The 27,913-nt window shown below is 45.0% G+C and overlaps 3 protein-coding genes and 1 pseudogene across 4 annotated transcripts; 3 read left to right on the top strand and 1 right to left on the bottom strand.

Moving 5' to 3' along the window:
- Positions 1–528: 528 nt before the first annotated feature.
- Positions 529–2,496, top strand: LOC133897808 (fasciclin-like arabinogalactan protein 7). Its single transcript, XM_062338636.1, has 2 exons — positions 529–734; positions 1,443–2,496. Exon 2 carries the CDS (start codon positions 1,484–1,486, stop codon positions 2,270–2,272), a length of 789 nt encoding a protein of 262 aa, XP_062194620.1. The 5' UTR covers positions 529–734; positions 1,443–1,483; the 3' UTR covers positions 2,273–2,496.
- Positions 2,497–15,887: 13,391 nt separating this feature from the next.
- On the top strand, positions 15,888–24,319 carry LOC133896744 (tRNase Z TRZ2, chloroplastic-like; annotated as a pseudogene).
- LOC133896743 (uncharacterized) lies at positions 21,760–24,362 on the top strand. Of its 2 annotated transcripts, none has more exons than XM_062337347.1 (4): positions 21,760–21,893; positions 22,146–22,202; positions 22,305–22,518; positions 23,966–24,362. In XM_062337347.1, exons 1-4 carry the CDS (start codon positions 21,760–21,762, stop codon positions 24,221–24,223), a joined length of 663 nt encoding a protein of 220 aa, XP_062193331.1. In that variant the 3' UTR covers positions 24,224–24,362. The 2 variants fall into 2 exon arrangements, with proteins under 2 accessions (XP_062193331.1, XP_062193332.1); XM_062337348.1 differs by having other exon boundaries at positions 23,959–24,362.
- Positions 24,363–24,616: 254 nt separating this feature from the next.
- LOC133896742 (heat shock protein 81-1-like) lies at positions 24,617–27,913 on the bottom strand. The gene is made up of 3 exons (XM_062337346.1): positions 27,691–27,913; positions 27,039–27,461; positions 24,617–26,355 (listed from the first exon to the last, which is right to left on the bottom strand). The coding sequence occupies exons 1-3, from the start codon at positions 27,814–27,816 to the stop codon at positions 24,802–24,804; spliced, it is 2,103 nt and encodes a 700-aa protein (XP_062193330.1). The 5' UTR covers positions 27,817–27,913; the 3' UTR covers positions 24,617–24,801.

Below are 27,913 nucleotides of genomic sequence, written 5' to 3'. Positions count from 1 at the left end.
TCTAACGGATCTTGGTGTCAGACAATGAATTAACAAGTTCACAGTTTTTATACATCTTGTGGCTTCGCACAAGAACAGTTTAAAAAGGCAAAGTGCACAACTGGATTCGAAAAGGTCAGAACCACTTCATGCATCCGGGTGACAGTTTGCAATGAAGTACATAAGTATAAAAAAAAACTAGTGTGACGCTGAAGTACCGGCAATTGACCTTACAAGAAAACTGAAGTCTGGTACACAATCCTGACAAAATCAATAAGCGCTGAAAAGAAAAAACGAGAAGTGCTCCTTGCAGGTATGCCTGTTTTCAGACAAATCCACACACACTAAGGGCCTGTTTGGAACACAGAAATTTCGTAGCATTTCGCAATAAACAATTCAATTCTTGCATGAACTGAAAATTATTTCTGGAACGGGGCCTGGTTGTACTGCCACTAAGCAGCAGTGCAATTTACTCAAGAACGGAACAGAAAAAAGCTGGGACAGGCAGGAAGAAAGTGCAGCTAATACCCGGCCAGCTCTCATCACGCACCTTCTCAGAAGAGAGAGCGCGGGCACCTACTGCCCCCGCCCGCAACAGCTACCAGCCATATGAAACATCTCATTATCTTCTTTTTTTCTTCCTCCTTACACGAAAGAACACCACCGTTTTATATAGCATCCCCCTCTTCTCAGCACTCCAGCGTCAGTTGCCACCCTCTCCTCTTCTCTCGTTCTCTCTTCCCTGCTCTACTCAGGTCTGTTCCCTTGAATTCTTCTTTTGCGCAACGCAATGTTGTCATGCGATTAGGCACTTCTTTTCATCTATTGCAAGCTCTACTTCATCGTTTAGCTTTGTGATACGAACTCTTCAATGCACTGTGATGCTTGTGTATCTCGTCGCAGTACTTGACCTCGGAAATATGAACAAATTTATGTTTTTCTAGTGTACAATGATATTTCTTCTTCTTTAAGTCGAAGCGAAGATTGTGTAGCTGGGCTCGTGAGTGTTCATCTAGTTAGTTGGCTCTTGCCCCTTTTTGTATTGGTGCTGAGATCTGAAAAGTTTTCTTTTTGTTCAAGCGATTGTTTTTGTATTTGTGTCATGATTTGGTAGGCACTTGCACATCTAGCTACAACGTGCCACCAAGAGTAGATCTAATGGCCCCACTGGAGCCTGAAATGATTTTTCTATACTGTTTTCTAATTCTTGGTGATAGTGAGTCGATCAATAACCAGATGTTCAAATTATATGCTCTCAGTCTTAGGTAGTATCGTTCCAAAATACCGTTGATCTGAATTTCTGGAACTATGCATCGAAAAATGTCAGCATCAATTTGATCATTGTGATAAAGAGAAAGAACATACTCCTTGATTGCCGTACTGATCTGTGATCACTCAGATCGAACTCGCACGTCGTTCGTCTTCTGAGTTCCAAGTCTGTCTATATTTCTGCATGATCTCAGGGATTTGGATCGGAGAAGAAGAGAAGACAAGCAGACGCTTCATGATGGGGTTCAAAGCTGCCATTTTTACCACGGCCGTACTGGCCGTCCTCCTCTCCTCCCCGGCATTGGCTCAGAAGATTAGCCCACCCACGCCGGCGCCCGTGTCACTCCCACCGACCCCCGCGCCGGCGCCGGCGCCGCACTACGTGGACCTCGCCGTACTCCTAAGCGTGGCCGGCCCGTTCCACACCTTCCTCAACTACCTGGAGAAGACCGAAGTGATCAAGACTTTCCAGAGCCAGGCCAACAAGACCGACGACGGCATCACCATCTTCGTCCCCAAGGACTCGGCGTTCGCGGCGCTCAAGAAGTCCACCTTCTCCAACCTCACCGCCGACCAGGTCAAGACGCTGCTCCTGTACCACGCGTTCCCAAAGTTCTACTCCCTCGCCGAGTTCAAGAACCTGAGCGCGCTCAACCCGGTGGACACCTTCGCCGGCTCGCCGTACACGCTGAACCTCACCGACGACATGGGCAGCATCTACGTGCAGTCCATGTGGTCCAAGCCCAAGATCGCCAGCAGCGTGTACGCCACCGACCCCGTCGCGATCTACGCGCTCAACAAGGTGCTCCTGCCCATGCAGATCTTCAGCAAGGACCCACCGCTCGCGCCGGCGCCGGCGCCCGCGCCGGAGTCCGGGGCGTCCGATGCTCCCAGCCCGGCGGCCGGCAAAGAAGGCGGGCTAACCGGCAAGGGTGACTCGACGAGCGCCGCGTACAACGCCGGCGTCAGTGTCGCGAATTGCTTGCTGCTAGCTGCCGCAGGGTGCCTGATGCTCCTGTCGTGAGACTTGAGCGATCTTGTCAATTTGTAAGCAGAGTGTTCGTGCTGTGCTTCCCCACACTTCATATCATTTTGAATTGGTTGACGGAGTCATTCTTTTGGACATATGGTAGGCATGCCGTTAGGACCGAATTGGAGTATTTTACATTACATTACTCTCATAATTACTCATCTTTTGTTGGATGAATGAATATGAAAAAGGAAAAGTTTCTTACTGCTTAGCACTTCTCTTCTAGTCTCTCTATGCAGCTGGTGATCATCCATATACTAATTGTTCAGTTAAAGAACTGGAACTGCTTGTAACCAGCACCTCACCTCTGACTGATTCACCTATTGACCTATTGATGCTCACCAGTCACGTGAGACATGGCCCTGTAAGACGTTGAGTCTGAGCTGATGAGTTGTTCCTGGCAGAAACAACATGCCAAAGATGATTGTTCTTTGAAGTAGTTGTACGGAATCGAAAGATCTATGCATACCAGTATACTACCACACTAGCTACTTTATTCGAATTTTGAACTTAGGTTAGCTCTTGCCTTTGGCATGCCTATAGAAATAACAGAATTTTCCATGTGCATTGAGCACGGTTTGCTGTTCTCACATGCAACTAGTTTTTGTGTCTGAAGAATATGTATTCAATGTAAAATGTATCAGATCTTAGGCTTGGCAATGTTCAGTCTCCATTTGACTCTGAGTAATTAACTAAGGGTCTTAGGTTTACAAAATGTGTTTTTTTCCTAATGGCCTTAGGCATGCATTGTCGTTGCAGCTAGCAATTAATCGCAGAAATAAATAAAAAAACATTTGTGAACTCAACTCTGCGACACTAGTTTAACAGGAGGAGCATTTCCTATCGTTCTGTTCCACTACAGCAGATCATCTTGTTAATTTGGATGCTTTGACTGCCTTTTGCAAATGTCAGAGCATGTAACTCGCATTGTTCAGGAACAACATCTTGTGCCTGAATCTGATAATCTGATGCCTTTGATGCTTGCTGAAACCATGTAAATATTGTAACTGCAGTGCTAGAAAACGTGGTGCCGCGAAACTTCTCTCAGGGAACCGCCGTACACGTCCTGTGATCCTGCTGTATCTGTACTGTTATTCCGGCGGGACCCGATCCTCTGCGGCAGAGAAAGTATTTTCTGTAGCAGCCGAACAGTAAAATATGAGCAGCGAACTGTGATTTAAAGTGACACTGTAGTAACAGTACTCGTATACTGTAGCGACGATTCCAACTGTTTATTGTTTACGTAGCGTCTGATCTGATCCGTTGCTTTTATTCCACGGTTGTGAAGGGATACTAATATATTTTACTGTAGCTTGCACTGCAGAGGATCTTTCCGACGGGGCCAACCAAATCCAGATGATAATTAGGGGCTGCAAACCTGCAGCTGCGGAATGGCAGATGTTGCTTTGCTCGGCCAGCCAGTCCGTAGGAACGGCAGAAATCACCACACCGTGCAGCACTCGCCAGGGAGGGCACCACCGAGCCAGCTTGCCCATTTTGGCAGTGCATTGTGCGCGCGAGCGCGTTGGTACGCGCGGCGGGAGCCGGCGGAAAGTGCAGAGGCCGTGCCACGGCGGGCGTGCGCGCGTCGCACCGTCACGTCGTCGTTCGCCGGGGGTCCGAGCGCGACGAGTGAGCCGAGCAACACGCGTGCCGCCGCGTTGAAGATGACGCGCCCGTGCCGGGCCGCTGCAAAGATGACGCGGAGACGGGCGCGTGATTGCCGTTGCCATCTCGTTCTCTTTCTGTCAAGAGTTGTGCCGTCACACGCCGGGCCTCAGGCGTCGGAGTCCAGAAGACCACGGACGGGCAGGCAACCTCTGCGCGCCCGTTCCATCATCCATGTCACCTGGTCAGTCGCACAAATCTCACAAAAGATAAGATGCCTTTTCAGTGCTGACAGTCTGCTGTTTTCCACTCGAAAGAAAAGATGCCCTGCAAGGCTGCAAGGAAATCAAACCATCCCGATGTCCCATCAAACCAAAGGCTACACTGGTCTTCACTCACTTTCAGTCCAAAAAAAAAAAAACTACTCACCCATACTAGTGTCGTAGTTTATCCAGGAGACCAGGAGTAGGGTGTAGGGAGAACCGGTGCTGACTGATGAGTGACTCGAAGGAATCGCATCAAGATGGGCGCGGCGGTGAATGCTCCGAAACGGAATAGAAGCCCCGGACGAGACGAGGCATCGGAGCAAGAGCCGGGCCGATGTCGCGGGGTTCGACGGTCCCGGGAAGGAGCGTACACCGGCAGCGCCGCGAGACGGACCGCGGACGCCCACCTGACACCATGCTGCGCGCCTGCGCCCCACGGCCCGGGGCTGCCGAACCGGATCAGAATCCTCTACAGTTAGTCGTTGATACGTGAGACTCTAATAACATGCTAATGATTTTTAATGCACTTTGTAGCACTGTAGATGATTCGTGACGAGCTGTTACTGTGCCCACCAGCTAGGCCACCATCGAGATTGTCACTGATGAGAGTTTATCCGCATATTATGTGCTACGATAGAAGCTGATGAAATGGTGGTTCGAAAAGGACTCCTCCTGATGGCAACTGGGTGTCGGCTCGGCCGTTCAAGATGGTGCGGCCATGAACTCTACTTAGTTTAGCCTTAGTGAGAGTGGTGGTGCACGGTGAATCATGGTGATCCTTCTTTCACAAAGTGGGTGCGATTATGAATCACTTTTTTTCCCTTGACAGAAAAAAGTGCATCTATGATGACCTCTCATTTAAAACAACATTATAAAAAGGTCACAATAAAGCATAATATTAGCTTTGAGTAGACCATCGCTATAGACATAAACAGCTCAAGCTTAAAGTCAAATTTTGATTTATTCAGCTTGTGACTAGGGGCAGATCTTCAAGTGGGTGTGGGAGCTCAAGCCGCCTACCCTCTCGTGCTTTATAGCGAAGAAAGAGAGAGGATGGAGAATAAGAAGAGTGGGACTAGGAGAGTAAAAAGGAAAGAGTCCCTAACAGTCTATTCTTTTAACATGGCATGTATTATATTTATGTGGAGTATTTTCTTTTTGGACATGCAATATTAGGCCAAGAAACCAACACGACTCCACTTGCTAAATGACTCCGAAAGCTTAGCAAAGCACAGGAATAAAAGAAACGCGATCACGATAAGCTGCAGTGGTCGGTGCAGCCCCAAGCCCACTTGCGCCGGTGCAGGTCGTTGTACGGGCTCATCCCATGCGTATGGTTCCACGCTTTCCAGGACAAATGATTTCGATGAGCATAACGAAAAAGCGGCACCAAAACCACCGGCAGAAGAAAGCCCCCCCGCTTTCCGTGCACAGGCACGGACGCGGCTGGCGCGCGCGCAGGACATGCCCGTGCGGGGCGGGCGCAGATGATCGATCCCGTGGGGAGATCTCCTGACCCGGCGCCTCTCCAGATTTCCTGTCCCGTCCTTAAATCCCCCGAAATATTCCCGAGGCGAAGGGCAGCGCATCTGAAACCTTTCTTCTTGGTCGTCGTCTTCTTCCTCTCTCTCCCACCTCCCCTCAGCCATTTGTGGCTAGCTCGCACCTAGCTCGAGTGTACCTTGGCATTTGTGGCTAGCTGCGACATGGGCAAGGATGAGGATGGCGTGCGCTGCTCGAAGCCATCTCTCGCGAGGTGCAGGAGGCGCCTCCCGTGCATCGCTGCTCGTCGCCGGCTCCGGGATGCCGGGGTTCCGGCCGGCGGATGGTGATCCGTTTGCCTTCCTGTTCGTCGCGGCAGGGTCCGGCCTACGGGGATGATGGTCCGGCGGGATAGGCCACGAAATGGAGGGGAGTTTTGGTGGTGAAGATTCGATCAAGGTTGAAGATTGAAGAAGCTGAGTTATGATGTAGTGTTGTAGGTCAGTCGATCGGCGGCATACATGGGAAAGCCAGGCATTTTCTCGCAGTTCAAGTACCTTTCGTGTAGCTTTCCTCTCCATGCATGGTAATGGTTGTTCCTGTTGGCGTTGCTGTCTCTGTTTTCCTTCCGGGATTCGTTTAGATTTTAGTTTAGTTGAAGGAGGTTAGTGAGATCAAAGTATCGGAGTATGTATATCTGCATTTTCTCGAGGTGCCATATATATATGCTAAAGATTTAATTCAGGATTCGTGTCTCTCTCCCCTCTGTTATAGTCTAAGTAATGCATTTTTTTTTTCATCGGTAAACTTGCATTTTTTTTTCATCGGTACAAGGGTGACACACCATACACGCCCACACCCACTAGTACGTCTCTATCAACTCTTACACTCTGGTAAACTTGCACCCTCAGCAATCATCCTATGAAGACGTGGTTCCATGCTCAATGGAGCATTTTAACTTGTACTAATATTAATATTAAAGCCAGCTGATGAAATGTTGGAATGTGGATTGTACCTGCTGTATCTTGTTACAGATGTGCATGGATCGAGTTAGAAGTCCAATTAATGAATCCAGACCGTTTGTGATATACGTACGTAGCCTAATTTAATAAATCAAGTTGAAATATGTATTAATTTATATATGATGAGTGATTGATAAGTTTATTGATTTGGTTTGCTAAGTTTTAGATTGCTTGAGTTTGGTTTGATCATTTTAATTATGTACTAACTGGAATTGGAGTTGGAGAAATGTGTTTTCTTGTCTCATGGTGTGCGGGTGACGGATGCAACTTGACGGTCGACGGTGGGTGATCGGGGCTAAGTAGGTGTTTGGTGCTGGACGATCAAGGAGGTCGAGTGGAATCAATAGTGATCCTAGTTGTACACTTAGAGATCAAGCAAAACATAAAACAGAGGATAAAGATGATGTGTTAACAAAGACAAGTGGAAGGGATATCGATGCAAGTGATAAGGCAGTCTGAGAGATCAGGAGCGGGAGAGGCTTGTTGGTGGTCATGATCGCAAGACGGAGTACAGATGTTGATATTAGAGCGTTTGCTTAAGGTGTAAGCAGGTGGCGAGATACATTTTGAGAAACGTGTAGAGGATTTCATGGTTGGATCTTAAAATCGTAGGAGGACTGGAAGAGTATGTTACACCATCACGAAGCTTGTTTTGAGGTGAAGCTAAGTTATGAAGGCGTCGCAGCCGTTCGACGGACAGAGCAAAAAATAGACCAAAATGTCATCGATGATATGTAGTAGTGTACTACAAGATAATGATATTTTAGTAATAAGCTAGAAAATTTAGGTGTCAAGTTTTCTATGCCTATAAATAGAGCGATATGGCTATGAGAGAGTTTGAATCAGCCACTTGAGGTCCTTGTGCTACCCATTTGAGAGCCTATTGCTAGTATTTTAAAAAAGAGAAAGATGAGTGTTTAACCTATGTAATAGTTGAGAGTTTTTGAGAGAAAATTTTTTATAATTCGTCTAAAATAAAGTTGATCTCTTTGAGTAATAAAGTTTATATTTTTGCATATACTTGAATTACCCTCCTTCTAGTATCTCTTTATTGGTTCCCTTGTAAGTTTGCAAGTTTTACTTTTATGGTTGTAATTTTCTTATTAATTTTCGTTTTTGACTTTGAGCTACGATTTTTTAACCTTAAAAAGTTGTTTTTCTTACTGCTAGAGGTATAAACGTTCATATACTTATGTATTTAAGAGGGTTTTGAATCATCTTATTTCTAGACTATCAATTTGGAAAGTTGTTTCATTTTATGACTATTTTTTTATATTCTTCATTCAAGTTTCAAACTTTTGTGCTTAAAGACATATGAAATAGTCTTGAATAAAACTTATGTTCATATTCTATCAATGGATTCATATTGTTTGAAATTTCTTTCTTGTTTTGTCTCTCTAAAATTTATGTTTCTGTTTATGTATTTTTGAGAAGTGTTAAGTGAACAAGTAAATCATCATTTTCATAAATTTTTTATAAAAAATCTATTCACCTTCTATAATTTCTCCGTTCTATTCAACTCTCTAATTATAGTTCTCGGTTCTACATAATTAGAAGAGGATCTACGTACAGAACCGTTCCGATCAGATTCAACGCATTAGATATTCAGATATCGTCCTTGGAAAAATAATGAGTGTACGTTGGTACTGTTTCTTTGGTCATTTCCGTGTCATTATTTTTCGGAGCTAGGTCCCTTAAGAGTGCCGTCTTCACTCTTGACTATCTAACCGATCAGTACCGGGTACAATCAGAATCAGTGTTCACTTGGAAGCTTGTTGATTAGGTGGTACTGTGATTAAGAACCAGAACCAGTTTTCCTCACATAATCTATTGAGACAATTATCTGCGTGCCATCAAATATTAACATAATTCTCCATTTGGCTGGGATGTTAGTTTTCCACAGCCTTAAGGCGCATGATTTTCAACTTACTAGTACATCTTTGCAGCTGCTTCTTTAATTGTGACCGTTTCGTTTAGACAGAACCATTGCCTCTTATTGATTAATTGCTAGAAACAAATTTCTTAGAAAATAACATTTTTTAGAACATTCGTTACTATGGACGAATTCAAATAAAACTCCACATGATCCTCATGTTTCAAACATGTCCATGTATACCCCACCAGATATGAAAGCAATACTCATGTAGAAGAATTTGACGGCAAGAAATGGATAGCTTACGTTGGACCAACACAATGTTGCTCCCAAGAACCAAGCCTCGGGTTGGAGAGTCCGTGGAGTTGGTTATATCCTTTACGCATTTATATTTGCTTATTGTGTATCTCATTAAAATAGAAATTTCTTTCGGTGGTAGGTGACATACTCGTAAACTGTGAGATGAATATGATGACTTCATTAATCTTTAAATCCTAAATCTTCAGTCTTCAATAAATATTATGTGAGTGCATACATACGGTGATGTGAGGATGTAGATACCTAGGTGTGCTTGTGTATAAAAACACTGTTGCTCCACTGTACCATAATGGTACATACTACACCAATAACTGTTCTGAACCCTCCATGAGGATCCATTTTCTTTGTAACGGATTTTTTCACATACACATATATGTTTTATCAAAACTCTTCATTTGTGTTAAGATTTAGACTGGAAAAGTAACTGAAAAAAAATCATGAGTAGATGAGGATAATCAACAGATTAATAAGTATTAAGTGTAAGAGATGGACCGTTAAGATAAGCCGTGTATACACGAATCCATTGCATTTTCCTATTTCTTTCCTCGGCCTGCTCGTGTGGTGCTGCAAAATTAGTAAGGGTATCTCCAATAGTATGAAGAGTCAGTATTTGCTCTTCTGATAGGTCCCACCTCATCGTACGAGGTACGGTATAACCTGTATAATTTTTTTAATAAAATGCTTTCTCATCTAAAAACCAATATTAACTCTAGATATTAGAGATGTTATGTTGCACCATCCACGGCATCGAGGAAGACGGATCATTAGACCAACCCCAACCATATTCCATTCATTTCGTTCCCTTTCCGATTCTCTTCCCTGTTCCTATTCGCTTTATCTCCTCTCATCTCCAACAGCTTCCCTTCGAAGGAAATCGCGAAGGGAATGGAGAGAGAATCCCGTCCTGAAGTGAATGATCCTGGGAATCCCGTCGTGAAGTGAAACTGTTGGAGCGCTGAAGGGAACGAAAATCCCTTCGTAACAGAAATCTCGCCCGTGAAGGAAAGCTGTTGGACTCAACCTTATATATAGTAGTGTCGCGCTAATCAAAGGCTTCGCATCAGTGTTGTACTGAAACTGGAGTATTTTAATATGCTTTGGTTTGTTTTTGTTTAAGCGGCCTATCCATCTGATCGATCCGATGGCACTGCGCCGATGACCTTTCAAAAATTAGCGGCTTGCATCGCGCACCGCATTGACTTTCTGCCTCCATCCAGCAGTTCGCCTGGTGAAAAGCTCGTTTTATATTGGGTGTGTGCAAGGTTTCTTAACTGTGTCGTTTTCAGATCATAGTATGGGCCCCTGTGCTGCTGTGAATGCCATGCTGCCACTGCGACATTGTAATACTTACCATCACATACTAAAACTTGTTCCTCTCGGGTAGTTAGATGAGACACACATGACCTTTCATTTCCTTTGGATGAACGGAACGTATCGGTGCACCGATGTTACCTGTATACGCATATGGTGGCGCCTATATGGCTATATGATATCCGGGGTCCAGGCCTCCTGCTCTTGGTCCGGCCGGTTCTTATGTACTTTGCACAAGAGAAGCCGCTCTGTGCTGTAATATGAAAATTCCGCTAGAGTTTGTGAAAGTATGATTTATCATGATCAAATATTTATGTGAAGATTTATACTACAAGATGAAAAAAAATATAGAGTATGTGAGAGAATCAACAGATGTATAAATACATATGAGAGATAAACGATTAAGATAGATGATACGTGTGCAACGACGCAAGAGCATGTGAAGTTACATTTAGCGGATAAAGAAAAATTGAAAATGGTGTGCCTATTCTAGTCCCAGTGGGGGTGGGGCGGGCCGGCGCTGGGAGGAGGCGCGGGGCAGGGGTCACGCGGCGACACAACCTCACGAGAGGAGCAGAACGAGAGGCGGAGCGGAGATGGCAGAGACGCGGGCAGCAGGGCACGAGCATTGGAGAGCCGAGAGTGGCCCGACGCCCGACGATGTGGCGACCCAACGATGAAGGAGTCCAAGTTCCCTGACACGCTCGACCTCGCGTTGGGCGTCACCGACGCTGAGGGCCCGACAGTGATGCGGGTGTGCCCATACACATACTGCTCCCTCAATAGCCACGCTCACGCGTCGGCAGTACCCGTCATGAGCTTCCTCGCGTCACGGCGGTGGCTCATCAAGACACAACAGACACGACGGCTAGGGGAACCAGACACGAAGGGGTTTGGAGACAGGGATCGAATAAATTGGGCTAGACAAAAAGGAGAGTTCTTGAAAAAAAAGGCATCTCGGCCCACCCGGTGACCCCTAGATCCGCCCCTGACCGCGAGGGGCATCCCAAAGCGGCGCCACAGAGCGCGCGCGAGGCGGTCGTACCCGTGCCACTCCACGCGCGCGCGCGCGCACGCATCCGTGGCGTCGGCGCCGGTCTCCCGCGGCCGACCGAGAGGACGGGCCACTGTGCGCTACGCCGCTACCAGCCGTGCAGGTTCAGAGATTCAAGTACGCGTGCAGATTATTTACCGGCCGGCAGCCGGATAGAAACGTCCACTTGTTGGCAGGGGCCAGCCAAGCTCTGAAAAGTCCACAGCAATGACAGCTGACCTCAGTTTCTTCTTCTACTTGAAGTGACCTCGTTCTGGTGAACAAGTACAAGGGAATAACTGGAATATGTTACTACTTACTAGTAACAAGATTAACGCCTTCACAGGCCAAACTTAAGTCAATGAAAAAAGGAAAAGAAAAGAAGAGTTGGCGGGAGGGGTTAAAGTAAGCGAACCCATGCACCACGAAGCACGGGACTCTTGCCGCCCGACTCCATGGACGCTCCCCCCCCCCCCCCCCACCACCTTAATAGACACACCTATACAGGCTCTTGCTGGGGCGAACCCGCAACTATTTTAACCCACCAGCTTTCGTCTCTTTCTTACTTAGCAGTCCTGTCAAGTAGAATTGCAAGGCAAAATCTCTTTTAAACGTTTTTTACTCTCAAAACAGAACCTCCGTGGCTAACACGATACGCTTGATCTGATGTTCTTTGGCACAGAGCTGGTATGCTACTCACATCTATCTCAGCATTCTTACCATAACATGCATAGCAATGGTCCAACAGTAGATGACATTCTATTTTACGATGCTCTTATGAAATATTTGCACCAGACCTTTTACAAGCCTCTATACTTTTCGTATCTATCTGCATCTTCTTTTTTCGTCATAACTCGGGTGTTGCTTGGAATCACCTGCTTGTCAGCTCCTAACGTGTTCAGTAAGAAATCCAAGACGGAATAGCTGTAAGGCACAAAGGACAGGATAGCAGGAAAAAAGTTTTTTGATCCAACTACACTTGGGAGCTGAATAAATCACACTGATCAGGAATCTGCAGAAGGCAGCACTAATATATATCCCCGATATGGCCATATGACCATACCAAAGCTATGTGCCAAATGCACGTGGATGCTCCCTCAATAAAACATCACTCAAGTACGCAGCAGTGGCAACACAACGCTGCATGGTCCTAATCGAAGAGAGCAGCTTAGCTTAGGGTGGATTAAAACAATAAGTTTTTCCGGATATTGATTATTATCATAATTAAGCTAGACATGCTTGGTACTCAGAACTAGACGCCGTGTTTGTCTACTCCAGTCCCTCCCTGATGTGTAGCCTGCAATTTCCACATCGATTTGATAAGAAAATAAGTGTGATTTATTCATTCTTTCGAATCATTTGAATGTAGTATACAAACCATCAAATCAAACCATAAAATGAATCAAAATCCAAGAAAAAAATGATAAATGGGTGGAACCGGAGTTACTTTCAAATCTAGCCAATGCCTCATGCCTGTCTATTCTTGAAAAGAATCAGCCACTCCAGATACAGGTTATTCTTTGTTTTCTGACTATAAGATAAAGCTACCGGGAAGACAATGTACATCACAAGCAGAGAAACTTTGATCACAATGTGAGGCATTCCTTCCAAAATGAGAATCTACTAGACATATGCACCGCAGTGTTTTTCATGGGCTTTTCAACGTCTCTTGTGAGATTTGGCTTGGTGTCTGTTACCTTCTCTTCCTCGGTGCTCTCTATAAATAATTCAAATCCCTAGAATATGCACACCATCAAATAGGAGATTTAGCATTAACAAACTCAAATCGCCTGGAAGGAGGACAAAGTAAAAGGAGGGGCATATACCTTCACTGGCTTGTTTTTAGATTGAGCTGGATGTGAAAGCTTGAGTTTTTCACTGGCTTCTTGTGGAATGAGGAACAATGATGGATCATCAAAAGAACCACAAACAACAGCAGAACAAAGAGAAATTTATCTTTACTCAATAACTTTACTTGAATGAATAAACAAGAACGATTGATCGTGCAGAATTGCAGACTAGCCACCTGATATTAATGATCCGCCCAGCTCAAAAAACTTGGCATTTATTCCATATTTTGTACCTCCTACTAGTCGGCAGAGGTACCATATACCAGCATTAGCCACATCCTGTCCAGTAAACACAAGATGTCAGGGTAATGAGAATTACAGGATGACATGGCTCACTAATACTCGCACCTACATTCAGCTACCTGTTTGTTCTCAAGAAACTCGATCTTCTCCTTCCCGATAATAAGAAAAACCAAGGTCAAGATAATCGAAGAATTTTGATAATAGTTCGTGAACAAGTTTAAGAGATGCTCAAGCTCACTAATCCAGCAACCATTTGTTGAATTCCCTCAATGTCAAATCCAATTGTACTTAAACAAACATTTCTAAGTTTCAAAGGTCAACATGTGTGATTAAAGGCGAAAGCTGAACAACATATCATCAAAATATGTACCATGCATATAGGACTCACTATACCTACTGAAGAATAAATTATGCATGATTTTCGAATGCCAAATGGCGTACATTGACTAGCAGAAGTGGTAGATGCAGATTTACAATATAGTGCTAAAACCGCTTGACAATGCACATAATTAAACGGAACATAAAAATAGAGGGGGGGGGGGGGGTTGGAATCTACCGACCTGGAGCTCCCTTAATACATCAGACAAGCGTCCATTCCGTAGTAGGATCGAACCGTCATCCATGCAAAGACATCAGCTCACCAAGTTAGGGATTAAAACAGCACCCGATTGGAAGAAATTGCATCCAATCGGCAAGCGAGTGAACGATGATGATGGCGAGAGGAGGACTTGCACCAACGAGGATGAGGACCTTGGAGGCGGCGACCCCCGTCTGCGTGCCATGCCCTTTCGCTTCCTGGATCGCCTTTGGAAGGCTCTAGAAGGGGGCGGTAGTGGCGTCGGCAGCCAGTGGGGGGAGGGGGAGGACCGGAGGAGGAGAGGCGAGTGAAAAGCTTTGGGGCGAGGAGAGCGCTTGGACCAGGGACATGGTGGTTTCATGGGTGGGTGCTAGGCGGCGCGCGTGCACCAGCTGGCGATTGGGCCACACATGTCAGTGAGAAGGTAGATACCAATTCTTGTCTCTTAAAAGAAAGGGACCTGCTATATTTCAATTAACTGAAAATAACAATTATTTCAATCGATCAATCTGGACCCTTAGATCATGATCGGACAACCCATGAGTCATCTCTAACCTCTAGACCCTCCTCTCCTCTCTCCTCTCTCCTCTATGTTACACCTATGCTCACCACTGTGTCCCCGGCCCCATCCTATAGGTTGGAATCTTTCAATGAAAATGCTATAGGAACTGCATGGTAGGATAGGCATTTTGATAACAACTTCCATACTGCAAATCTAAACTGTTGTATTTTCGATGTCATGGAGTATTGGAGCATTATCTTTTAACTCGGTCTGTCTTTGATTCTTTCCTAACAAGATTTCAAAAGCAACAAGTATACATTACTAGTAAAGTTACATGTAAATTTCTGGATTCCTTTGATTTCTTGTGTTGAATATCATATCTTGCCTTCAGGATGTCTAATATGTTGAAATTTTTGTTATACTCGCTGCATTGCCCTTTGATTTCTTGTGTTGAACATTATATTTTGTCTTCAGGATGTCTATAATGTTGAACATTATATCAGAGCCAAAAACTAGGAGCTGTCCATCTTCTTCTTCCCCTCCCTTCCTCTTTTTCTCTTATTTCTCTTTCTCTTCTTCCTCGTTCTCTTCTCTTCTTACTCTTCCATGCCCAATGTGAACTTGGGAGCCCCCGTTGGATCCGTCGATGACTCGCAGACAGTGCTGCAAATTTTCCTGAAAAGCATGTTCGTACCCTATGTGAACTCATACCTTGGGCAAAGCTTCCCATTACCTATCATCAAGGGATCTTCCATCAGAGATGCATATATCCTCAACTTCCTACTCAAGAATGATTGTTAGCTGTGATGTTGCCTTCATTCAACCAGACGCCCTGTTCTCTGTGCCATACCAACGAAGATTTATGGTATAAGTTGGTTTGTTGGTTGGATCTGCTAAAAACATGGCGATCACCATGGAACGAGTAGTGCAAATTCCTGCACATTATAGTCTTATTTAATTGTATAGTATATTTGTTTTTGTTGTAAATAACCGTCCAATATACTTGCACGCCCTTTCATCTAAAGATAGGAGCTATACAAGTATTCTGTTAGTTAAATTATTATACTAGGTCTGAGTTGTAAACTGTAATGTATCTACAACTCTTCCAAATGAACAGGAATTCAAGGCGTCTGCTGTATATAATCTTCCGGTCCTGTAATTTTCGCTGGATTTTTCCTTGCTGAATGTAATCATAATGTGACCTGTCAATACAACGCCCACTGTTGTTTAGCCTACTGCACCACTGTAACTCTAAGCACATACTGATGTTTGATCGTGTCATTTTTTTTTTCTTCCTGAGACGATGTTTGATAATATCTGGAATGTTCTTCATTTCCACAATTATGTCAAATACTTGCATTTTGTCTGGCATTTTACAGAAAGCACCTCCACTGATCATAATTCACGAGCCAATATAGGAGTCTGCATGAGCTTGTATTCGTCAGGCTCCAACGCTACAACGCGGAACGAATATTGCGACAAGGCAGGGGCTACGGCGCGAAAACTGTCGTTATCCTCGAGCCGAGCTCACCTCACCAAAACCCCAAGCCCCCGCGCCCTCGGCACCATTCGTCCCCAAACCCGAGCGAGCGAGATGGCGACCAACTCCCTCTTCTCCCTCCCCTCGCTCCGCCTACTGTCCCGCTCCTCCGCCCCAGCCTCCCGCTTCCAGACGCTGGTCGCGAGGAAGGCGGTGGCCTCCTCCACCGTCAGCGGCGGCGGACGCGGAGGGGGCGGGCTGCTGTCGGTGCTGGACCGGGCGCTGTCGGACGAGGAGGAGTACCGGCGCGCGCGCGCCCAGGTGCAGCGCAAGGGCGTGGAGGTGGAGGGGTACGCCATCGAGGGCGTCTCGGTGGGCGGGCACGAGACCTGCGTCACCGTGCCGTCACTGAACGTCGCGTTCGACATCGGCCGCGGGCCGCACTTCTTTTTTTTGCGAAATTAGGCCGCGGGCCGCACTTCGCCGTGACCCAGGACTACCTCTTCATCACCACGCCGACCTCGACCACATCGTGAGCGCCCCGGCCCCTGCTCTGATTTGCCTAGGCTTTAATTTCGCTTTTACTCGGTTTGCTTATGCATGTCGAGATAAACTTAGAAGGGCCGTTACTAAGTGAAGCTCTTACAGGTCTGTTACAAATAGCCTATACCAGAATAATGTTGCAGTACTTGTAGGGAGAAAATGCGCATCCACATCCACTTGAACTATGAAACTATCATTAACGCTTAATCCATCGAATTCTGCTTTGATAATTGTTCAGGGTGGTCTTCCAATGTACATAGCAACTCGTGGCCTCTACAACTTGAAGCCCCCAACTGTATTTGTATCACCCTGCATCAGGGATGATGTTGAGGAGCTGCTTCAGGTCTATCGTAGAATGAGTCAAATTGAGCTGAAGGTTGAATTAGTTGCACTTGATTTGGGTATGGAAATCGTTTCACCTTTGTCTTGTATGTTTTCTCAGTTGTTTGTTTCTTATGATGCAACAACTTCTTTCAGGGGAGACATATGAAATATGTAATGACCTTGTTGCCAGACCATTTCAAACTTACCATGCTATACCCAGCCAGGTACTGCTCCTCAAGTCAATTGAACTATTAGAGTTAGCAGATAGATATATTTAGTTATTTGAACATAATCTAATTCTTATTGACATTGTCCATCTTTTACCCTTTGTAACCTTGAATGGCGTAAAGGGTTATGTCATCTACTCCATTCGAAGAAAGTTGCAAAGGCAGTATGCTCACTTGAAGGGTAGTCAAATAATGAAGTTGAAGCAATCAGGCGCTGAGGTGAGTACTTTTGAATTGGCCTACTCTTGATTTGGAATATCTCTTACGTATTATTCACTGCATGATGTAATATTAGATTACAGATACCATACTGTACCCTGAAGTTGCCTTCACCAGAGATACGAAGTCTGATTTTATTCTTGACCCACGAAATTCAGATGCCTTGAGAGCCAAAGTTCTCATAACTGAGGTATTGGCTTTACACACCTTCAGTGTTCCTGTGGCTAGGATGTTTTCTTCTTGTTGTTCTTGCTCCAAAACCTGTAAAAATGATTGTTCCTGATGTGTATATATTATCTGAAGAAATAAAAATCAAGACAAAAACACGCAAAATGCTCGGTAATTGACCACTTTAGGGCATGTTTGGAAGAGAGGGATATCTCAAAGAATTGGATCCTGGTCCTCCCTTTTGAAACAGTCCTTTGGGGATTTAGGGCCTGTTTGGTAGAGTTCCGGATTCTCCTAGAAATGTTTCGGTTCCAATTTGTCCCTGAAAACGTTTCTCTGGTGAATCAGAATCACTTTGTGCAATCGTTTGGCTAGTTGGATGGATTTTGATTCTTGAGACAGGATGACAGCTGTAAATGAGAATGAAGTGATTTAGAAACGGGAGAAACCACCTTTTGCATGTTTCTCCCTTGCAGTGTAAAAAAAGAGAAATGTTTTTCCCGTTTCGGATTTGAATCACTTGCCAAAAGCACCGTTTGGTAGGGATTCCACTGATTCTAGCAAGAATCTGAAAAGTTTCTCGCATCCAAACGGCGCCTTAATCTCTGTTGTCAACTAAACGACATGGAATGGTGTTCCTCAAATATAACTTGGGAGTAGATGTTAGAAAGTCATTTTTGTCATATGGCGCCATTACTTCTATAAAACCAACAGTTTGTTACATACTCTCGAATACGCAGGAGAATTGCGTATCATTATATTAAAGAAGAAGAAAAGGTAGAGAACCCATACACACTCACACCCACGGCTCTTAAATTACAGCCGTGCCTGAGAAAACAATAACACGACCACACAACTCCCTAATCACTAGGGGCTAGGCAGCCAAGGAGGGAAAGCCCTCGAGCCCCAGCTGTCTCCCAGAGCTTAGCCTCTTCCTCGGCTAGCTGCAGAGCTGCAGCCATGCTAGGTGCAATTCCATCAAAAACACATCTATTCCGATACTTCCAAATGGTCCAGGCACCCATAATGACCAGAGAATTAAAGCCCTTTTGCACCTGCCCGAAAACCGCAGCCCTAGCCTTGCACCACCAGTCTTCAAAGGTTTTATCATCAAGTGAAGGTGACAGAGCATGAAGGTCATATCTCCTCAGGACACTAAACCAAAATTGCCTCGCAAAAACACAAGTGGTGAGCAGATGATCAATTGTTTCAGCCTCTTGGTCACAAAGAGGGCAACGATCTGGGTGAGGCAAATTTCGTCGAGCAAGCCGGTCCGCAGTCCAACACCTTTTATGAATCACTAACCAAATGAAAAAACGACATTTGCCTGGAGCCCAAGATTTCCAAATGCACTCCCAAGACTGAAAAAGGATAGAACCTTGGAAAAAACTTGCATAAGTCGATTTGACCGAAAACTGTCCTGATGGAGAAAAACGCCAGCGATGAACGTCTTGTTCCCCTGGCTGCAAAATAACCTCAGCCAGCCGATCCCAAAGAACAAGAAACTCGGCTAGCACACCCACAGTCATAGCACCTTGGATATCAAGAATCCAACAATTATTTGTTAAAGCCTCACGGACTGTGCGTTTATTGGCTCTCCTTTTGGAAATTAGAGCAAATAAGTGAGGTGCGAGATCAGCAATTCGTTGTCCCAGCAACCACCTGTCTCTCCAAAACAAAGTCTGTGCCCCATCTCCGATCTCAGTTTCGATCGCCATGGAAAAGAAAGCATGAACACACTCATGCACTTGGATCGGAAAAAAGGACCAAGGCCTATCAGGTTCTGTTTTCTGCAGCCATAACCACCTCATCTTAAGGGCCCAACCAAGCCTTTGGAGATTAGAAATACCCAAACCGCCAAGCTCACGAGGCCGCTGCACTTTGTCCCAAGCAATGAGACAGTGACCTCCTCTGACATCTTTTTTTCCTTTCCAGAGAAAACCCCGCCGAATCTTATCAATTGCTTTTATAGCCCAAACTGGGAGCTCAATGGCCATGGTTAGGTAAACAAGCATGGCTGTTAGAACATGCTGCACCTGAATAACCCGACCAGCCCTGGTCATAAGATCAGCCTTCCACCCAGGCACTTGATTAGCAATTCGGTCAATACAAGGTTGCAACTGAGTTTTTGACAATTTCCTCAAGGAGAGAGGTAACCCGAGGTATCTGCAAGGGAATTGTTGCAGCTCACACGGTAGATGTTCCTGAATTATTGCAACATCCATCTCAGTGCATTGAATAGGGAAAACGCAGCTCTTCTGTACATTAGTTTTCAGTCCTGAGGCTTCTCCAAACAGGTTTAGGATGTCAAGCATAAGTCCAATATCATTCCGAATCGGCCGAAGGAAAAGGACCACATCATCCGCATATAAAGAGATCCGATGTTTGATTGTCCTAGTTGATAAAGGTTGCAGCAAACCTTCTTCAGAAGCGCGAGACACCATGTGACTGAGAATATCCATAACCAAAATAAAGAGCATAGGAGACAAGGGATCGCCTTGCCGCAAACCTCGCCGGTGCATGATAACCTCACCGGGGATTCCATTCAACAAAATCTGAGTTGAGGAGGAAGCCAACAGTCCACTAATCATATCACACCAAATTGGTCCAAATCCCAATTTTTTTTAATACCTCAATGAGAAAAGGCCAAGAAACCGAATCAAAAGCCTTTGAGATATCCAATTTGAGAAGAATTCGGGGCTGTTTTTGCTGATGCAAAAATCTTGCGGTTTGTTGCACAAACATGAAATTATCCTGTATGAACCGACCCTTGATAAAAGCACTCTGATTGGGGGTGACTAAATGCTGTAGCCGACCAGCCAACCGATTGGCCAAAAGCTTGGAAACGAGTTTTGAGAAACTGTGCACAAGACTTATAGGTCGGAAATCATTAACATGACATACCTCATCTCTTTTTGGCAGAAGAGTAATATATCCTTTATTGAGCAACCAAAAATTCCTGAATTTCCTACTCCAAATATCCGAAAAGGCAGCCATGATATCACCCTTGATAATCGTCCAACAAGATTTATAAAATCTCCCTGTAAATCCATCCGGCCCTGGCGCCTTATCAGAAGGAGTTTGTTTGATTGTATTCCAAACCTCCTCTTCAGAAATGGGGGCCTCAAGATCAGCTAGATCATGGGATTCGATGCCCAACAGATCAAGATTAATAGTGTTGGTCCGGTCCCCACTAGCACCGAGCAAATTGCTATAGAAATCCAGAATCACCTTAGCTTTGTCCTCATGGCTGGTGAGGACTTGATCATCTGAAACCAGTTTGGATATGAAGTTTTTCCTCTTTCTATGACGAGCGTGGAGATGAAATAGAGCTGTGTTTGCATCTCCATCCTTAAGCCAACCAATCCTGGAACGAATCCTAGCTATAGACCGCATGAGTGAAGCCAACGCTAGGCAGTAAACAAGAAAAAGATCTTTGCTAGTTTGTTCATCAGATAATACTTCAAATCTGAAACACGAATAAAGCAATCTGAACTTCCTCCACTTTTACTATCATTTAGTACCAACATAATTTGACATTTGCAGGCAACCTTTCTAGATGACCATATTGATGTTGAGCATGCTAGGGAGCATGGCCACATGCATCTGTCTGAGGTAACAATTCCCATTCTGACACGCCCTACACATGCTAATGAGCCCCGTGACAATTTTGATTATTAGAGGACATAGGCCCTGTTTGGCATAGCTTATTGCTGGCTTTTGCTTCTCAGAAGCTATAAGTTGGAACAAACAGGTTGGTTTATTACTGGCTTTTGAAAAGCTAAAAAGCTAGTTTATGATGAAATGAACTAAAAACTGATAAGTTGGCTGAGAGTGTCTTTTTTGATAAGCTGGTGTGTTGAGAACTTAAAAATTTCTCGCCAAAACCAACAGCTTTTGGCATAAGCCATAAGAAGCTTTCAACAAAAACTCATAAGTTTCAGCTGTGCCAAACAGGGTCATAATTGCTGGTTCTATCACTAACCTGCACCCATTATGCTATACGTAGATAATGGAGCATTCCCAGTGGTTTAGAAACAAAGCGATCATACTCACTCATTTCTCAGATCGATATAATCTTGAGGTGTGTAGCCAATTACCTATCAAATCATTGTCTCAAATCATTGTCAGCGACTAACTAATATGACCCAAATGATCATTTTGTAGGATATTCGACAGGCTGTTTCTAGGCTGCAACCTAAGTTACATTCAAAGGTTGTTGCTCTGACAGAAGGTTTCAAATCTGAATATAGATAAGTGTATATAAATAGAATAACTGGTGTTTCTCGATCTTCCCCTAATTTACTGAATTTATGTTAGCATTAGGAACTGGTCATTTTGTCAAAAAAGATATAGTTTTGTCTGTGGTGTGTGTTCGCTTGCAATTCTCTTATCTTTTTCTCTCAGAAAATATACTTTGTACAGCTTATTGAATATGTTGATGGGAAAGTATTTTTATATTGCACACCTAGGTGGAGATTCTGTAAATACAGAACCTTTCTTATATATTCTCCAGTTTTCAGAACAAGGTGGAAATTTGTCTATTACAATACCTCGGAGAACTGGAAGGTGAAATACATAAAAGTACATATACTCTTCATTCCTTCATGGAATATGATAAGTCAAAAAGTGTCATATAGTATATTCCCTGATAAAGTAACCAGCAGTGACTAGTTTGTTCTCTGCGATCCTCTTTTCTTCTAGTTTGCTAATATTGATGTTTCACAGCAGAGCAAGCCTACTAGTATCTGGTTATAATGTAACGAGGTTTCTTAGCATCAGTTTCTTCTTCACTTGCATCCTCCGCTGATTCGTCGTCAGTGGAGTACTCATCAGGATCTTTGCGCGCGGGAATGATGAATATGTCAGATTCGTCAGGTAATCTGAAGCTAACCCTCCTGGCTATGCTACTTTGGCTTCTCATGGACATTCTATCGATGGAGAAGCTATCCCTGACATTTAGAGAGTTGCTCTCATAAGAGCAGTCCAGGTTAAGTGGGCAGACCTTCGGAGAATGCCTCCAGGGAGATGGCGCTCCAATTGCCTCGGCTTCGATGCTCAGCGGAGAATACAGAATGTCTTGAAGAGTGTCTTGTCTTTCTTCTGCTCTGCCCCTGGTTGCATTGGTCTCACAGCGTTTCTGGTTCCCTTCAAGGCATCCGGGCTTCATTCTGCTCAGAATTGCTTTGACATGGTAAAAACCACAGCCCTGTGAGCCCATCTTTTCCCTCTCTTATGAATGCTGGATGGATTAGTATGGCTTGAGCAGTTCATTGTAGTGTTCTGATAAATGCATTTATAGATATGTCATGTGTGCATGCCTAGTACCTTGTGCGTTGGAAAAGAAGTAATTTGCTTAGCGTAGGCTTGGTTATGACAAACCTTGGTTGTGTCAAACTAGGACAAACCATGGTGACTAGAGCAAAGAATGTACAAAGGAGACAGAGGTCACTTAGTTTGGATTAGCTTCGACAAGGTTATCAATTTTTTAAAGTGAAATTCATAGATAGTTTTGGAGCTGTTATTGGTGTCATACCGTCATTGCTTTGGATTTGGAACTTCACATAGGTACTAGCGGAGTATACGAAGAACTATTTGGAATCGTGACAAGAAAAATGTGGATTGTAGTATGCAATGATGAAATTTTGTCGTTACCTGTGTTCAGCACATTGTAATTGTGTTGGAAGTCCAAGTGAAGTAGCGAGCCCATAGGATTTCCTCTTCTTCTATGTACTGCATAAAGGAAGATACCTAGAAACAGAACATCCAATATATAGGTTTCTTCACTGTTCTAGCATCTTTGTTGTGTACTTCTTCCTGTATCTTGCCTTTACATGACAATTAAATCTTGACAAGTGGAGTCCTCCGAGATTTTAGTGAATGAATCATGTTCACTGCACTTAACATAGTTCTTGTTTATTCCTCCCTTCCTTTGCCTTTGCACAACTTCTTTTTTGAAGGTTTGCCTTTGCATAACTGTAAACTGTATGGGAGCGAAACACTTGCTATGGTTGAGATATATTTTATAGGTATGTTATATGATATAATTCCATTGCTTATGCACAAAATTTTCTGTTAAATGTTGAATTTTGCAATTTGTCTGCGTGTAGCGAACTTATCTTACTTTAAATCAGCTTGTCAATATTTTATCCTTACTTTTGTCCAAATATTATCCTTACTTTTGTCCAAATACAAGGCACGCCAACAAGGAATAGCTCTTGGAATACATGTATTATTGAATTGTATTACTGGTCCACGTGGTCAGGAGCACAGATTCTATTTTTAGCATATAGACGAACTTAAAATTTTCATGTAGATTCTATAGGTTTCCTCAGCGGGAGCCTCCTCAGCGCCGCGGGTTCGCTACTTGATTGATCGCATTAGTAATCACAAACAGTATTAGGATATGGATATAATAAGCTAAACTCAGCTTTGGACAGTAAGCTTAAGCTCTATTCTGCTTTGTTCTTTGCACATAATGACACTGAGTATTTGAGTGGCAGGCAGGCAGGAAGATCAGCGAGAAAAGCTTGCTGATAGCAAGAATTCCCTATCAGGGCGATAATTTTTACAATTTTTTATCTTCGACAAATTTTTCTTTCTCATGTCTCACCCCTCACTGCAATGGGCACAGGCCGCAGGCCGCAGCACAGCTCCCTTCTCTCCATGCCCACCACACCGCCAGCAGACGCGAATCAGCAGCGGGCGACGGGTGGATGCGCATGCAGAGGGCGACGGAAGGATGCGGCCGAGAAGATGAACGTAAACTTCGATGGGGCAGGGAGCGACGGCAGGCGGCGCCGGCGCCGCCAGCTAGTCGCCGTTATCGTCGTCCGTCGATGGTGAGTGAGATCATGGATTGTGAAAGAAAAGACGTGCGCGCAGCAGCGAGAAAATAGCGCTTTGTTGCACATCGCGATCATAAACTGTGAGAACGCCCTCTGTTAAAACCCATGGATAGTCGATTTTCACAAAACAGACCTTTTCTGGTTGTACGGAGAACTCAGTTTTAGATATACAGTTTTAGATCTTGGACTATCCGAACAAGGATTTAGAGGTTGTTAGGCTAAAAATCGGTTTTAAGATATCTGGTTCTCTTAAACCGTGAGATCCAAACAACCCAATTATCGTTGATGATTTGTTTTTAAGTTTTCACAGGCGTTTAGATCCACTGCCTATAGTAGAACAAACGCTTATACGATTAAATACGAAGATCGATAGACATGGAAAAGAATAACTACGTCAAACTGATAAAACTGATTAAAAAGTAACAGATTTGGGAGGCACAAAGATAAAACAGAACATAGAAACATCTACCATTACAAATAATAACGACAAACTGTTCAACAAGGTAACGTAACAGCTTAACCACACTCATTGCCCGGCTAGCTGAACAAGACGAAAACCAATAACGATCCAAAAACATCGAACAGTAGTCAGATATGCTACCGACAGGTAAACTGGATGCATCAAAAACTTAGTCAACCTCCTCCATCTTGCTCTCGCCGGCGTCGTCCTCCAGCGGCGGCATGTCTGCGTCGGCCTCAGCAGCAGGCTCATCCTCGTCGATGCTCAGGCCAAGCTTAAGCATGCGGTGGATCCTGGTGCCGAAGGTGTTGGGGTCGTCGAGGCTGAAGCCGGAGGTGAGGAGGGCGGTCTCGAAGAGCAGCATCACGAGGTCCTTGACGGACTTGTCGTTCTTGTCGGCCTCAGCGCGCTTGCGGAGCTCGTCCATGATGGCGTTCTCCGGGTTGATCTCCATCGTCTTCTTGCTCGACATGTAGCCGGCCATGCTCGAGTCCCTCAGGGCCTGCGCCTTCATGATCCTCTCCATGTTGGCGGTCCAGCCGTACTCGCCGGTGACGAGGCAGCACGGGGAGTCCACAACACGGTCAGAGACCACCACCTTCTCAACCTTGTCGCCAAGCACCTCCTTGATGACCTTGCACAGACCCTCGAACTTCTCCTTCAGCTCCTCCTGCTTCTTCTTCTCATCCTCGCTCTCATCAAGCTTCAGACCTTCCTTGGTGGCAGAGACAAGCTTCTTGCCCTCAAAATCCTTGAGCTGACCAACAGCATACTCATCAATGGCATCAACCATGTAGAGAACCTCATAGCCCCTTTTCTTCAGCTTCTCAAGGAAGGGGGAGTTCTCAACGGCCTTCTTGCTCTCACCAGTGATGTAGTAGATGTCGTTCTGCCCCTCCTTCATCCTGGTCACATAGTCCTTGAGGCTCGTCAACTCATCACCACTCTTGGTCGAGTGGTACCTCAGGAGCTCAGCCAGCTTGTTCCTGTTCTGGGAGTCCTCGTGGATGCCAAGCTTCAGGTTCTTGGAGAAGGCCTCGTAGAACTTGTTGTAGTCCTCCTTGTTCTCGGCAATCTCAAAGAAGAGCTCAACACATTTCTTGACAAGGTTCTTGCGGATAACCTTCAGGATCTTGTTCTGCTGGAGCGTCTCACGGGAGATGTTGAGGGGAAGGTCCTCTGAGTCAACAATGCCCTTCACGAAGCTCAGCCACTCGGGGATCAGCTCCTCGCAGTTGTCCATGATGAACACGCGGCGCACATAGAGCTTGATGTTGTTAGCCTTCTTCCTGGTGTCAAAGAGGTCAAAGGGGGCCCTCTTGGGAACAAAGAGGACGGCCTTGAACTCCAGCTGACCCTCCACAGAGAAGTGCTTGACAGCCAGATGTTCCTCCCAGTCATTTGTCAAGCTCTTGTAGAAGGCAGCATACTCTTCCTTTGTAATCTCTTCTGGCTTCCTCATCCAGATGGGCTTCTGCTTGTTGAGCAAGGACCACTCGTGAGAAACTTCCTTTATCTTCTTCTTCTTCTTTTCCTTCTCTTCCTTCTCCTCGTCAACATCCTCAACCTTGCCCTCCTCAGTATCCTTTTTCTCTTCCTCATCTTCATCATCAGAAATTTCCTTCTCGGTTGTCTTCTCAGTCCACAGGGAGATAGGGTAACTGATGAACTCAGAGTGCTTCTTGACCAGATCCTTGAGGCGACGCTCCTCGAGGTATTCCAGCTGCAAGTCAACAGTTCAAGGATCAGCTAAAGCAACAACAGCAGGGCTTATATGAACGCAAATTACAATTCCTTAGATCACCAAACAAAGCATTACTAATTCTATGATGGCAATTGGCAGGAGAATGCAAGCATATAATTCATTGTGGAATCTAAAAATAAGTAGCATACACTACATGCATGTTTGACTATTTGGGCAACAGTATGAACAGATGGAATAAATGCATATATCAAAACCAAAACGAAAGAAACTATTCGCTCAGCTCAAAAAATCTGTGGTTCTCTGTATGGTAACATGTAACATGTCTAATTCAGCACGGTGCATGGATTACTGTAACTACAGAAGGCAGTAACACAACTTATTTTTAGTAAATAAGAGTTTCTAGGATCAAGCAAAAAAGTTAAATCAGGTAGACCAAGTGAGCTTAGTAGCATCCAGACAAACAACAACCATCAAACACTCTTATCATAAGACTGATCCATCCGAGCGTGACAAATTGAAGTGGATTAAATCGAGTATAATTGTTGATCAATTTATGAGTGCTGAATCTATATGAATCAAGCTATGGCACAAAAGTCATGTACTCGATCACAGTTGCAGAACATAGACATCTCGAGATCACATGACTAAAACACACTGCGAAACAGATCACGTAATAACAAGCTTGGACTGAATATGCATACCTGGTCGTCCTTGAGGTAGAGCGTCATCTTAGTACCCCTGCCAAGCTGCTCCCCGGACGTGTCACGAGTAACGGTGAACGACCCACCGGCCTGGGACTCCCACACATACTGCTCGTCATCGTTGTGCTTGGTGGTCACAACGACCCTCTCAGCGACAAGGTAGGCGGAGTAGAACCCGACACCGAATTGCCCAATCATGGACACGTCGGCGCCGGCAGCGAGGGCCTCCATGAATTCCTTGGTCCCGGACCGCGCGATGGTCCCGAGGTTGTTGACGAGGTCGGACTTGGTCATGCCGATGCCGCTGTCGATGATGGAGAGCGTGTTGGACGCCTTGTCAGGGACAATGTGGATGAACAGCTCGGGCTGCGCATCGAGCTTGCTCTTCTCCGTAAGGCTCTCGAACCTGATCTTATCCAACGCCTGAAGAGATCACATCCAAAACCGAAGCAGTTAGATCGAAGAATCGCAGATCAGAAACAGAATTCGCGAGCTGCATAGATTCGACAAACAAATAACAAAAGGTCTACATCTCTCTCAGTGTTCAGATCACAACGAAATCTACGAGTCAACGGGTGAAACAGTAAAACACGTAGGTGCATACAGATTTCGAGATGCGAGGGGATGGTTAGAAATGGATTTGGGGGCTTACATCGGAGGAGTTCGAGATGAGCTCGCGGAGGAAGATCTCCTTGTTGGAGTAGAAGGTGTTGATGATGAGGGAGAGCAGCTGGTTGATCTCGGCCTGGAAGGCGAAGGTCTCCGTCTCCGTCGCCATGGCGTCCCTGAGCTATGCTCTGTGCGAGGAGAAGCTTGCAGGAGGCGGCTAGGGTTGGGAGGGGTTTTCGGATCGAGAGGCGTTGCGAAGCTCGGGG

The sequence above is a fragment of the Phragmites australis genome, chromosome 17 (genome assembly GCF_958298935.1).
Source record: "Phragmites australis chromosome 17, lpPhrAust1.1, whole genome shotgun sequence".
Taxonomy (NCBI): Eukaryota; Viridiplantae; Streptophyta; class Magnoliopsida; order Poales; family Poaceae; genus Phragmites; species Phragmites australis.
The sequence above is the reverse complement of the archived record's forward strand: the minus strand, read 5'-3'. Positions and strand labels throughout refer to the sequence as shown.